Source organism: Neomonachus schauinslandi, chromosome 5 (genome assembly GCF_002201575.2).
Source record: "Neomonachus schauinslandi chromosome 5, ASM220157v2, whole genome shotgun sequence".
In the NCBI taxonomy this organism is placed as follows: Eukaryota; Metazoa; Chordata; class Mammalia; order Carnivora; family Phocidae; genus Neomonachus; species Neomonachus schauinslandi.
In genome coordinates this window covers 52,880,942-52,895,993 of record NC_058407.1, presented here as the reverse complement: position 1 = coordinate 52,895,993, position 15,052 = coordinate 52,880,942, and the positions used below count along the sequence as shown (strand labels likewise).

Genomic DNA, 15,052 nt, shown 5'->3' with positions numbered 1-15,052 from the left:
CTCATTCCGTATCTTTCCCATGTTGATCACAATTTTGTTACACTCTTTTGCTTCTCTACCAAATATGTTTATTTTGCTAGTAAAAAAATGGTTATGTACTAGAAAAGGCTTGTTGGTTTACAAACATGCTTTCTGTTAACAGTTTTAATCATCCATGTAGGTGTGTATATAGAAGTTTTTTTAAAGTGTGGTGTAAATCTCAGCTGAAATAAGCTTTATAATTCTTTTGAGAAAGTTTAGGAGTTTTTCATTACTATTCATAGTAAGATGGTATCACTAAAATGAGTTTTGTTTCATTTGTTCTCTTAACTCAAGAAATACTTCTCTTTAGGATTTTGAAAAACATGAAAGTGTGGAATATAAACCTCCTAAAAAACCCTTTGTGAAATTAAAAGATTGCATTGAGCTTTTTACCACAAAAGAAAAGCTAGGTGCTGAAGATCCCTGGTAAGAGACAAAGTTAAAAAATTACTTCTAATTATTTTTTAAGGATTTATACTGAGGTATGTGATACATCAAGTTTAAAAAGCAGTAACTAAATTCCTTTTGATATTTTAAATAATAAGCATTTCTTTAAGTGATAATAGTCTGTTAAAAGTGATTCAAGGGGCACCTGGGTGGTCAGTGGGTTAAGCGTCTGCCTTTGGCCCAGCTCACAGTCCCAGGGTCTTGGGATGGAGCCCTGCATCAGGCTCCCTGCTTGTGCTCTTATCTCTGTTGCTATCTCTGTCTCTCTCTCTCAAAGAAATAAATAAAATCTTTAAAAAGAAAAGTGATTCAAATTGTTTAAAAGTATTATTACAATGTTAAGCTTTAATCTCATTACTGTATTCTCTATAGTAGCCATTTTACTATGGATAATTTTAGTTACTTTTCCCAAGAATTTTTTGCTGTGCAGCCGTTTTGATAGAAACATTTTTAGGAAAATCATGTTTTGTGGTGTTATTAATTCCATTAGAGCCCAGAAGTTTTGAGATTTTCTAATATTTATATCTCAACGTAGTTTTGTGTTCTTTTATCTTACTAAAATGTAAATAATCTAGCCTTCATCATTTCTTTGAATACATATTTACATATTAATTTATAATATTCTAAATCAGTTTGATTTACTGAAGAGAGATATTTATATATATGTCTGGTATATATTAGGCACATAGTAATTGCCCACTGAATAAATGTAAAACTTGCCAAGCATTTTTTTATCTATTATTTTCATTACCTCTAGCAAGCTTTAAATATTTCCCTTTATTTTTAGGTATTGTCCAAATTGTAAAGAACATCAGCAAGCCACAAAGAAACTGGATTTATGGTCCCTGCCTCCAGTACTTGTGGTACATCTCAAGCGATTTTCTTACAGTCGGTACATGAGAGACAAACTGGATACTTTAGTTGATTTTCCCATAAAGTAAGTTTTGATTATGCTTTATAAACATTGGGCAACTGTAGGTTCTTATAAACATCAGGTAGCATTGGATCCAACTTCAGTTTTTGAGTGTACTTGTGAGTAGTTCTAAAAAATTGTAAGGACCAGTAAGAATTTTTATGCCTTTTTAGATATTTTTCAGAGAGCAATGAGAAGATACACCTTTTTAAACAACAGAATAAAAGTAATTCTGTATTACATTATTATATGGGTTCATTGGCACGGTTTATAAATCTAGATATTCTGTGGGATCATAGTGATTTTATTTTTCCTAGGAATTATTTCATCATTAATCATCAATTATTCCTAAGTATGCTTTTTAAAAAAGACTGAAGTTATATGAAACAGAATAATGTAATTGCTTAAAAGAATGACACAGTGATCAGTCATCCCTGTTGTGTCATACTTCCGTTTATTGCATTGTTCAGAGTACCACATCATTTTTGTAAAAAGTCTGGAGACAGCATCTTTGTAGTCTTTTTTTTTTTTTTATAAAGCTTTCAAATTTGGGAGCCTGGGTGGCTCAGATGGTTAAGCATCTGCCTTCAGCTCAGGTCATGATCCCGGGATCCTGGGATCAAGTCCCGCATCGGGCTCCCTGCTCCTTGGGGAGCCTGCTTCTCCCTCTGCCCCTCTCGCTCTCTTTCTGTCTGTCTCTCATGAATAAATAAAATCTTTAAAAGAAAAAAAAACTTTCACTAAATTTAATTGAGAATTCGTAAGGACAGAATTGAAATTGTATATTCTCGTTCACATGGTCCAGGAAGGACTTCATCACACAACATTTTGCATCGCACAATAACTTGCTACTCTCCCATTTTGCTAAAAGAACATTGATAGTATTCTTTTATATTTTATATTTGTGTATGAAGTGTTTGATACATTTAATAAGTAGACAACTGCCATAGGCAGGTGTGTGGGATTAGAAGGAAATGGATGTAATATTGAAAACATTCTTTGTATTTCTTATTTCTGATTAGTGTTTACAAAATTAAAAACATTTTGCAGTTTTTTACCAGAAAAAAATGGTAATTTTCTCCTTAACAAAATTATGAGCCATCAAAGTTTTCTCAAGAATATAGCATTAAAAAAAAAGAGGAAGAATATTAACATTTTGATAGTTTAAGTACAAGAAGAACCAGAAGTAATGATAAGCTGGAATCTGTGAGAGATATATTTGAGATTTAGAATCATTATTGCTCTTTAATGATGCAAGTCCAAAAAAAAACAAATAATGATAAGCTAGAAAATGGTCATGTTCCAGTTTCATGCATGACAGATTACAAACATTTGGTTGCATTTCAAAGAATGTTGCCCACTTGGGGGTATATAGATCGTCAGAACCAGGAAAATGTAGAATAAATGTTGGGTTTAGATATATCTCTTTATTATAAGATTTCTGTGAAAGCTGTTTTTCACCATCATTTATTCTTCCTTAAATACATAATTACTCAAAATGACTTCAAAAATATGAAAAATTAAAAGGGTCCCAATGGCAAATGGTGATGACTCTTTTACTATATACTGAGAGTTAAATGTATTAGCATAAAAACATTAATCTGAATAAACAGCAGTCAGTAGATAATTTTAAAATTTCCAACCCCTAAGAAAAATTTTGCCAAAATACTCAAATCTCAGAGGTGTGTGTGTATGTTTGTGTGCGTGTGCATGTGTGTGCATGTGTGTATATATATATCACATATATATGTGTGTGTTTTACAGTTATTTGTATATATATGTTTTATATATATATATGTTTTACAGTTATTTGACTCTTAGTGATTTCTTCAGTGAGAGAGATATTTTTTATATAAATGAGAGTCAAGCAACATTGACAGAAGATAGTAGAATTCATGACATTTAGGGAAAAGGTAAAACTAACTTGATCTCTCTGTTAAAACAGTGACCTGGATATGTCGGAATTCCTAATTAATCCAAATGCAGGTCCTTGTCGCTATAATTTGATTGCTGTTTCCAACCACTATGGAGGGATGGGAGGAGGACACTGTAAGTTGACAGTTTACCATTTTGCTAAAATCATGATGTTTGATAACTGCAGACTTTTTCCTTAAGATAGTATTACTTAAAGGGAAAATGTAGGGTGCCTGGCTGGCTCGGTTGGTAACATGTGACTCTTGATCTTGGGGTTATGAGTTCGAGCCCCACATTGGGTGTGGAGCCTACTAAAAAAAGAAAAAGGGAAAATGTGAAATGTGTTTTACATATAGTAATTATCAGTAAGTGTTAATTAATGAATAAGCTTTTGAACCTTTTTTTTTTTTAACATCAGGAATAGAGAATTGACTTGATCATACTTCTCAGTTTAATGCATGGGACATCACTCATCAGGACTCCTGTCCTTTTCCATTCTCCTTCCCCTTTCCCTTCCTAAAGTACTTGATGTATGTGTTGTTATAAATCATGCATCGTTATTAATTTTTACATAATAGGTATACTGTGTTATAGATCGTACATTTTTCTCATAACGCATAAGACTTATCCATGTTACTTTGTGTCTGTTTAGTTCATTGCTTCTAATCACTCAGGACTTACATCTACCATATTTTAGCTCTGTACTCACTTCATGGTGGACATCCAAATTGCCTTTAACTTTCTACCACCATAAGACTGATAAACACCATTGTTTATGGTCCCCTCTCTGAGAATTTCTTTGAGCAACATACCCAGAAGTGAGATTGCTGGGTTATAGAGTAAGTACTGCCAGATGGCTCTTCAGGACAGTTAACACCAGTCTACACTCTCCAGCTGATAGATTTTTCTGTTGAACTATCTTTGCATTCCTGGGATAAACCCAACTTACCTTTTAAGGTGTTTTTTTTTTTAATGTATAATTTTGTATATTAAAAAAAAATTCTTTTTTTATTTTTTTAAAAGATTTTATTTATTTATTTGAGAGAGAGAATGAGAGAGAGAGAGAGAGCACATGAGAGGGGGGAGGGTCAGAGGGAGAAGCAGACTCCCCGCTGAGCAGGGAGCCCGATGTGGGACTCGATCCCGGGACTCCAGGATCATGACCTGAGCCGAAGGCAGTCGCTCAACCAACTGAGCCACCCAGGCACCCCTAAAAAAATTATTTTTTAATTCCCAGTTGAATTTGGTTAATTTTAGTGAGGGTTAAAATTTCATTCATAAGTGAAATGATCTTCTAATTTTTTATATTGTTCTTTCTTTGGAATCAAGATTACAGTCTAATAATAAACAGGCTGGGATACTTTATTCTTTTTCTGTATCCTAAAGCAGGTAGCATAGTATAGGAATTAACTATTCATGAAAGGCTAGTAGAATTCACTTGTAAAATTATCTGGGCTTCACACCCACAAATTTTTCTCTTTATCTCATGCTTATTGAAATCTATTCAGTTTTATTTTTCTCAAGATGTATGCATTATGGCATTTTCTATTTTTCTAAAAATGTATCTGTGTTTTCCACTTTAAGAATAGTTACATTTAATACCATTATGCTATATCTTTGTCCCTTTTTTGTTCTTCTGTTTTCTTCTTAGTCTTTTCCCAGAGATCTATCTTACTAATCTGTTCAAAGAATTAGGTTCCACTTTATTAAATTTTTCTTTTTGTTATTACATATGTATTCTCTCTCATTGATTTCTTCTCTTCCCTTTGTTATGTTTTTCTTTTTGTTACTTTGAGGTTGCTCTGTTGCTCTATTTAACTTTTGATTTGAATGCTTTATTAGCTTTTGCTTTACATTTTTACATTTCTTTCTGTTGAAGGCTATAATTAAAGCTATAAATTTCCCTCTAAATACTGCTTTATCTTAGTTACATAAACTTTTTAATGTAGTATTTTCATCTACTTTTAATTCTGTATGTGTTTTTAATTTCCTTTATGATTTTCTAATTAGTCCAGGGCACTTAATCATATACTTTTCCAAACGTATGTTTTTTTTAAAGCTCTCCTTTGGGGCACCTGGGTGGCTCAGTCGTTAAGCCTCTGCCTTTGGCTCCGGTCATGATCCCAGGGTCCTGGAATCGAGCCCCACATCGGGCTCCCTGCTCAGCAGGAAGCCTGCTTCTCCCTCTCCCACTCACCCTGCTTGTGTTCCCTCTCCCACTGTGTCTTTCTCTGTCAAATAAATAGATAAAATCTTTTAAAAATTTTTAAAAAATAAAGCTCTCCTTTTACTTTTATTACATAACAGTTGGAGATATTGCCTATATTGTATTAATCCTTAGTTTATTAAAGTGTCCATGTATTGTCTGTTTCTTAAATGTTTACGTGCTTGAAAAACATACATAGTCCCCATCCAGACATAGAATTCTATTTTTCTCTTATATTTGAAGCTTATCAGTTATATTCAGATATTTGCTATCTCTGGTTAATTTTATATTTTGTTATATTTCTGAGAATTTTGAGGATTCTTATTCAAGTGTTGAATTATCTGTTTCTACTAACAGTTTTATTAGTTGTTTTGCATTATTGCATTTATGTTTAAAATGGTAGCTCTTCTTTCTCGTATTATTCCTTTTACCAGTATTTGATATATTTTTTCTTTTGGTATCACTTGGTTCACAAACTCTGGGTGCCTCTTTGTTAGATTTGTCTCTTATAAACCGTTTTATTGCTAGATCTTGTCCTTTTATTCAATGTTTAATTGTGGGTACAGCGGTCTTCAGTTCAACTGACAAACTTACAACCCACAATAGGCTCCACCCAGAAGAGCAATAATTTTGTTTTGTGAGAGGTAGAACATTTAGAAGCTATGACAGCAGATAATTATTTTGCAGACATTTTGCAACTCTGTTTCCTCAGTTATTGGATAGTTCAGAGGAAGCATGGAATATGTAAAGGGGGCATTTTTAACTTTTAAAGATAAAGCAAATCTTTAAAAATTGTACAGATAAATTACTTTTTATTTTTCCCTTGCTCAATACTTTTGTTAAAGACTGAAAAAAAATTTGGTGTAAAAACTACAAATTAATGGGATAGTATTATTGAAAAAATATTTGTTGTACAAAATTTAAATTATTAAAATGTCAAACTCTAGAGTCAGAGACAGACCTGGGTTTAAATGCTAACTCAGCCACTTAACAGCTTTACTGTTACATATTAAACTTCTCTTGATGCCTCGGTTTCCCCATTTCTAAAGTTAGAGGCATAATAATACCTTCTCTATGAGATAGTACATGTAAAGTATATAGCACTATACCTGGTCCACAATAAGCACTACATAAATATTAATTCCCATTTATTGTCATTAGTATTATTCTGTGAACTGAAAAATAATAAATCTATTCTGTTTGTCCTTGGGAAGAAGAAGTCAGATTTCGACGTATTTGAAAAGTATCTTAGGCATTTAGATTGTAGGAAATACATTAAAACCTTTAATCAATGGAATCAGTTGAATGTATAATAGATAGGCCTTATGTATATGATTGTCATGTAATTTTAATATGTATTCCTTATATAGATGATTGTAAAGTTTTACGGGTTCCCCCCAGGAAACCATAGACTTTTCAGTCACAGAAGTGATTATATTTTTTCATTAGATACTGCTTTCGCAAAAAATAAAGATGATGGAAAATGGTACTACTTTGATGACAGTAGTGTCTCAACTGCGTCTGAAGACCAGATTGTGGTAAGTGTGTCTTTATTTCCTGAAAATCACAGGATCCACTTTTTTAAAAGCGCCCATGGAACACTACAGTCTATATTTTAGCAATTTCTAATAGTTAAGAGACACTTTCCCTGATTTAAAGAAATGTAAAGTTGTCCTCTAAGTGGAAATTTGTCTCCAGACTTGCCCACTAACAGAAGCATAAATTGCATCATGAAAATTTTTCTGGTAGTTTTCAACATGAAAAATGGAGTTTTCTAATGAAAATAATAAAATTTTCCTTTGGAAGATAGGTTCAGACATTTTGGGACATTGACTACTTAAAATTAGAGTACTAAAATAGAAAAAAAAATTCTTTAAGGGCCTCCTTACCATACCTATGATTTTTAAAATAAAGTCTTATCCTTTGTGACACTTAAACATTTAAACTCAAAATTACATGATTAGATTAAACAAATTAGAGGATTTTTTAAAAAAAATTAACCTTGAGTATCTGTTTCTTTGATATTTTCTGAATAGTTTATCAGCCATAGCTGGAGCCAAAATATTGGCATTTGTTTTGCTTCCCCGCAGAGCATATTTTTATTATCAAATATTGATTGGTGAGAGGATGACAAGTTTATTCTAAGAAAAAAGCTAAGACTTGGCTTAATAAGGGTTTATTTTTCTATTAAAGTTTGCCTTTCTAAAATTTTACTGTTTGATCACAATAGTACAAAGAGTGAGAAATGTAGTATTTGCTCCTGTAAGTATGCAGCTCATATTTCCCATTTAAATTTTATATTCTTTGAGGACAGAAACTAGCTTTTTCTTTAGTTTGTAATGCCTTAAGAGTCTTCAACTTATATTGTTCAGTTTAATAAATTAATAAACTTCTGAACCCAATTATTGGCATCGTTTTAATCCATCATTGGGTGAACAGATATGAAATAATTTTGAGTTGTTTCTCTACAGATATTTTATATATTTATCTACGGGTGTATATGTATTATGTACTGTTCCTTAGCTCCCTATAGCTATAACACAAAACAAAGAGACTTGAATGCTAATATTTTTAAATTATGTATGTACCTAAGTTAATTACATTTCCAGTTTATAGTTAGACTTCTAATTTCAAGTCTCAGCCATCACTTTTCAATTCTGTTCTTCTCTCTAAATCTCCCAGCCAAAACATCCTGAAATTGCCTACAGTGATGATACTTGATTTAGTCAACAAGTATTTGAGTACCTTCTTTATATAGGACTCAATTCTAAACAGGATTAAAAGACAGCTATCTCTGACTTCAAGAGGCTTAACCCCAAAGATGACAGAGAAGTAAATTAACAGTTATATCATAAATACTATTAAACATCTTGACTACATGGAAACAGGACAGCCATCTCTCCACTGATTTAGGGTTTAAGGAGATAGGACCAGTGAGGGAAGTTTGCATGAGAAAGTGGTGTTTGACCTGAGTCTGCAACTTTACAAATGGAAGTAAATTAAACAAAAGAAGTAAAGGTGTTCTAAGCAGAGAAAACAGTACCTACAAAAGCAAGGAGGCATGACAGAACATGATATTTAGGAAAAGAGCAAATAATTTGGTATTACTGAAAGGACATAATTGTTAGGAATATGGGGCAGAAATTAGGCTAAAGGTAAACTTGGCAATCAGATCAACATTCTTCACAGTTTAGAGCTTTTCTTAAAGACTACGAGAAGCATCGGTGATTTTTAAGCAATAGAACATTATTAAATTTGGAAGGCACTGAGAAAAGAAGCAAAAAGAAGGCTCATGTCATTTCTGCAATACAAGCTTCTAAATTTAAAGTTGTGGTAGTAATGTATAGACAAGGGGAAATGGATTTATAAGATATTTCCTGGATGGAATTAACAGAACTTGATCAAGATTGGATATAAATGAAGACGTAGAAATGCAAAGAGGGAGAAGTTGAAGATGACTTACTTCAGCATTTACCACGATAGGAAATATAGGAAGAAAATTTGCTGTTGAAATTTGAGCTACCTATATGATAACTCTGGGGAATCTCCACTAGGGAGTGGGACTAACAGGACTAGAGTTCAGGAGTGAGAACTAGCTTAAGTGATAAATTTGCATTATTATTCTTAGGTAGCAGTTGAAGCCATAGGTTTGAATGAGTCACCTGGTGAGTAAATACAGATAGAGAAAGAGTGGTGGGCAGAGGACAGAACATGATTTTTTTTTTAAGGTTAGGATTTAATGAGCCCACAGAAAAGTCAGAAGCAACCATGGAGATAGAAGATCTAAGGAAAAGTAGTGTCACAAAAGCCAAAAATTATTTGATGCAGGAAAGAGGAGTAAAGCATTAAATGCTACAGAGAGATTGACTAAAAGAACTTTAAAAAGCACCCATTTAATTTGTCTGTAGCAGGTTATTGCCCCTAGTGAAAGGGATTTCATTAGAATGATTGGAGCAGCAGATCATACTGAATTGAGGAGTGTGCATGAGAGTGAAAAATGACTATTCGACGACTGCCAGCCTGGCAGCTAGAGGAAGGTGGTAGAATGAGGAGGGATTTAGGATGGGAAAAGACTTGAGTATTTATTAGGCCAAGAAGTCCAGTAGATAAGAACTTACTAAAGATACATGGTGATGATGAATGGAGCAATATCCTTAAGACAGTAGGAAAAGCTGGACTCTAAAGCAAACTTAGAGTGAAGCGATTAGTATTAGAAACAAGCTTACCTTTTCCTTAGAGACGGGAGGGAAGAAGGCATAGAATTGTTTCATGTTAGAGTAACTAGGTTAATCTATGATATAGTTGCATTTACTTACCTGTTCAACGTAATAGAGAATAAAAATGTTAATTCTAGTGACTATTCTTCCTTTATATATAGAAGTCATCTTATATTTAAACCAATTTTAGTAACTTCCATTTGACCATGTGTGGTTTTTCTATTTAATTTATGCCCTGTCACCAAAATCAGTTACATAGCTGAAAAGTTCATAGTATGCTTAATGTGATCTTTGAGAATCATGACCATTTTAACATGCTTTGTTTATTTCAACAGTCCAAAGCGGCATATGTACTCTTCTACCAGAGACAGGACACTTTCAGTGGAACTGGCTTTTTTCCTCTTGACCGAGAAACTAAAGGTGCTTCAGCTGCCACAGGCATCCCGTTAGAAAGTGATGAAGATAGCAATGATAATGACAATGATATAGAAAATGAAAACTGTATGCACACTAACTAATGAAAGTCCTAGAAGCCATAAAAGAGAGACTTTCCTGCTGGTGGTATCTATTGAAATGATGAAGTTACCCACCACATTAAACAAAAGTCTGAGATGGGGAGTTTCAGATAACCGAATGTAAATCCTTTATCAGATTTTAACTTGTGCAGTACTTGAAGTGAAACACAATGAAAACTTTAACAGAAATTGTCTCTTAATACATTTGCAGTCTTGTAATTACAAGCTAAATATATATAGGAAATCACAAATAAACCCCTTTTAAGTTTGCTGCTGTTTTGATGAATTACGTTTTCTTTAATTTTTTGGATGTGAATTAATTGATGACAAATGTTAAATTTGTGGATGTTGGTCATTTATTTTGCTCTAATAATACTGCAAGAAAACTATGGCTGAACTTAGTTTTTGGATTATCTAGTTCATGTGCATTAGGCTGCCACATGTATTACTATGATATTTAGCTGCGGTATCAATGTGGCATAAATACTGCAGGAGTATTCTTGGAAAACCAAATTTTAAAATCTATTCCTGGTAATCAACATGGGCCTATTAAAAAACCAAATCATGATATAAGAAACAATCTTGGAAAAGTTATTTTCTTTTGTAGTATCATTAAAAGTCCAGAATATTATGTTCATCTTCTGCTGTGGAAACAGGTTCTAGATATCACACTCCATCTAAAATCATTTTTCAGTTGAATGTAAGTATTTTTTACTGCTATTGGGATCTATTCCTTAGATATTAAAAAATTTTTTGACTTGCTTTAAAAATGCATATCTTTAATCTGGTGTTGGTCCAAAATTAAAATTTTTGCTGTCTGTTTTTCTCTACCCCATTTTTTTGGTAATTTGGCAACTTTTAGCTCTTCCAATTATTGTAATATAAGGACAGACTTAATAGTATTCTGTATCCATAGTAATAATTACATCAAGCTTAAATGAGAAATTTTTTTCATATACTGGCCTTTAAATCATTAATGGACAATTGGCTTTAAAGGTAGGTCTGTTAACTTTCTTTGTGTGTTCCTGATGGAATTCACCATAGCCTTACAGCTTTTCTCAGAAGGTAACTTGTTATAAGAAAATTGGCATTTGCATGTTCTAGAGTCAGAACCTGTATAGTATATAAAGCATACAAACCTTGAATTTGATTTTAATTCACCACATTCAAGGATCCAGGATGCCAAAAATATGTGTGAACATTTGAAACATTTTTCATTTGCTGCTTTTTCCCTTTAATCTAGTTGAAAGAATGTATTGTCGATTGGCATACAATACTGCCTTTAATAGAAAATCTAAATGCTGGGGCACATTTCACATATCGACTACCTGAGAAATTGCTTTGTGTCCCACTGTTATTAAAGCAAAAAGTATAATGTTCTTCACTTGAACTAATCAAATACAATAGATTATAAATTGTGTATTGTAAATAAAAGTTCACTCTGTGAGTGCACATTTTGGTAAATTATTTATTTATGTTAGCATTTAAAAGTAAAAAGAAAAAAATGCATTTGACCAGGATAAATGAGGTATGTTGATCATGGCTTTGCTTTATACCTTGATATTAAAGCTGGTTTTTTCATCCTGGTATTTTAAAAGCTGCTTTGGTTTTTTTTTTTTTTTTTCCTTTCTTTTCTTTCTTTTTCTTTTCTTTCTTTTCTTCTTTTTTTTTAATGTAAACTAACCTCTTGCATGACAGAGGTTAAAATTTTGTCTGCACTTGAGTTCACTTGAGTTTACATTTGAAATGTGCATGTTTATTTATACAGATTTCAATAAAGCTATTTAAGGCCTTATTTAGTCTTTTATTTCTTACTCTGAATCTTTTGATAAAACCCCCCTATTTTGTGGGTAGGTGACTATATGGTAGGCTTTTTAGTTATCATATAATTAAAGATAGGAAAGCATGTCAAAGTAAAGCAAATCCTCTTAAGGATGTGTTTCAAAGTTCATTTTTTTAATTTAAATATTCATTAAACATTTGTGCACCTACTAATCACTCCTCTGTAGTCTTGAGATAGAGCTGTAAATGAGCATCCCTCCACTCACAGCTTGCAGTCTTTCTGCTGTCTACCTACTAATAGACTTTCCATTTTTCTGAGGTTTAAAGAAAAACCAAAATTAACTTCTTCCAGCCCTGGATTGTAGTCTCCACCGCAGTTGTCCATAGAGACCCATTTCTTTTTAATGCCTGCAATTAACTTTTATTCCCACTAAACAAAGTGTTTTAAAATAGAAAATGATGTTAATAATGCTGTTGAATTTGTCAAACTCAAATGACATTGTCAGCTGCAAAAAAAAAAACACCTAAAAATAGTGCAAAAGGCTAATCCATACTTAGATATTCATGTAATAAGGGTGGTAGGAACGTAGCCAGTCTAGAATTCTACTGTTAGCTTTTCTACTTAGTAGTCATATGACTTTGAATTTAATCTCCCCCAGTATGTTTCTACACCTTTAAAATTATAACAATAATAGCACTATTGAGCACTTAAAATGGACCAGGTAGTGTATTAAACTGCTGTATGTAGTATCTCATTTAATCCCATAGTAGCTATGAGGTAGAGAGACCTTCATCATCACTGATTTTCATTTGGAGAAACCAAGGTACAAAGCAGTTACTGTTCCCAAGTTCACATAATTACTATGTGGTGGAGCCAATATTCTATCCTCAGTTCTGTATACTACCTCCTACTTTGTTATAGTGTCTGCCTCACAGGATTGTTGAGATCTCAAGTGAGATAATGTATTTTATGGAAAGGTGCTTTGTAAACTATGTGATATACTCATTACTGATTTTAAATTTAATACAGCATTTTTTTCCTTGTTTATCTAACTCAAGTATGCCCTTGTTTACATTTCCCCAAATGCAACCCTAATTTTCAGGACTTTTTTCTTCACCTATAATTTAGTTTTAATTAATCTCTGTGCAAAAGCTACAGCTTAATACTTTGTTTAAAGATCTTGCTTTCTCTTATAGTCTGGTCTTTCTAGCAGCCCTATATGTATCCTTGCTTTCCTGGCAACTCACTATAAAACCACACAAACCATTGATTTGGGCATGAAGAAAATGAGTAACTATTGATTGATTCTGTATAAGGACAGCACTTTCTCATCAACTAATCTCATTGAGGTAAGGACATTTTATAAGAAATAAGCCAAGGGGCGCCTGGGTGGCTCAGTTGGTTAAGCGGCTGCCTTCGGCTTAGGTCATGATCCTGGAGGCCCGGGATCGAGTCCCGCATCGGGCTCCCTGCTCGGCAGGGAGTCTGCTTCTCCCTCTGACCCTCCTCCCTCTCATGCTCTCTGTCTCTCATTCTCTCTGTCTCAAATAAATAAATAAAATCTTTAAAAAAAAAAAAAGAAAGAAGCCAAGAGACTATAAGAAAAGATGAGGTGAGTCTCTTTCATTGGCTTACCAAAGGGGCAGGGGGTGGGGCATCTGCAGGTTAGAACCTTCCACCCCAGAGGAATTGACACTATCACTGGTGCATGGTGAAAATAAAAAGCAGGCCAACTTTTAGTCGGTTTTTTGTTTATGTCCTTTTTTTTTTTAATTTATTTTAGAAAAAGTGGGGAGAAGGGCAGAGGGAGAGAGAATCCCAAAGCAGACTCCCCGCTGAGTGTGGAGCCCAACAGGGGCTCCATCTCACAACCCTGAGATCATGACCTGAGCCAAAATTAAGAGTCAGCTGCTCAACTGACTGAGCCACCCAGGCGCCCCTATGTTTATGTTCTTTATAGACAATGCATTTCATAACTGACTTCTTCCCACCCTCCCTTCTTGGTATGCTTCTGATCTTTGCTTGTGCAGTATAGATTAGCACATTCTCTTTAAGTTAGTTTTTAAGATTCAAAAGTAGAAAATTCTTGATTACGAGGGGAAAGAACTAGAAATCCTGTAAAATCTCAGAAAATAATTTCATTTCTGGAGCCAAGAATAGTGGAAATCTTTCTTTGTATTTTTTACTCTACGATAAAATTTGTTCTTCTTTGAAATCACTTCTCTTGAAAATATGATTACGTTGATAATTCCCAAATAATTCTTTTAATGGCACTTAAAAATGCCAAAAGAGAGGGGGGAAAGGCGAATATATGGATATCCTTGCTGACTTACATATGAAGTTGCAGAGCTGTACTATATTGTTTTGTTATCAGATTTTTGCAATGAGAAATATATGTAACTTTCTTATAAGCATTTTAGATTGTGGAACATTTCAGTTAGATATGTATGTTTTTCATACGTTTAATTCATATTTACTATATATTAAGCAAAAAAATTCCAAACAGCTCAGACAATAAAACTTTCATTTAAAAAATAAACTCAAATTTTTATAAGCTGTGTAAAGTAGGTTTTTAAATATCAGCTCAGAATTACATTCAATTTTGAGCCATGTATCTATGTATGAAGTTAAAATGTACATGGTAAAATTCATACATTGATCAAGACTTATTTGCAGTAAGATGGGGTAAAGAATTTTTTAATGGGTAACATAGGGAGTACAAAAATTATTTTTGGGAAATATATGCATTGGGAAACATACTTACCCCACATCATACCATAATCTAATTATATTCCAACTCTGCCTTTTGAGAGCCTGGAAATTGCAAGGGTAATGAAAGGAAAAGACTCTAGGTTATTAAGGGAATCTAGAAAGTAGATAAACCATTTACGAAAATCAAGAGTTAACATAATATTTTGGACTAGAGTCTCAAAGGACAGGGAGAAAATCAAATAGATTTTGATGTCTTTTTTTCTAGAAATGTCTGTTGAATTCGTGATTGTACAAAGCAGCTAAAAATACAACTATCTCTTTGGT

General features: G+C 33.1%; 1 protein-coding gene across 2 annotated transcripts in view; it reads left to right on the top strand.

Moving 5' to 3' along the window:
• The window catches only part of USP15 (ubiquitin specific peptidase 15), a 127,758-nt gene extending 116,033 nt beyond the window's left edge, over positions 1 to 11,725 (top strand). Inside the window, exons 18-22 of one of the 2 annotated variants that reach the window (XM_021678691.2) lie at positions 332 to 447; positions 1,256 to 1,405; positions 3,327 to 3,430; positions 6,951 to 7,039; positions 10,054 to 11,725. In XM_021678691.2, the coding sequence (XP_021534366.1) occupies positions 332 to 447; positions 1,256 to 1,405; positions 3,327 to 3,430; positions 6,951 to 7,039; positions 10,054 to 10,236 (642 nt within the window). In that variant the 3' untranslated portion in view covers positions 10,237 to 11,725. The remainder of the gene's footprint in view (positions 1 to 331; positions 448 to 1,255; positions 1,406 to 3,326; positions 3,431 to 6,950; positions 7,040 to 10,053) is intronic. The other variant, XM_021678692.2, reaches the window with a different exon arrangement.
• The last annotated feature ends 3,327 nt before the right edge of the window (positions 11,726 to 15,052 follow it).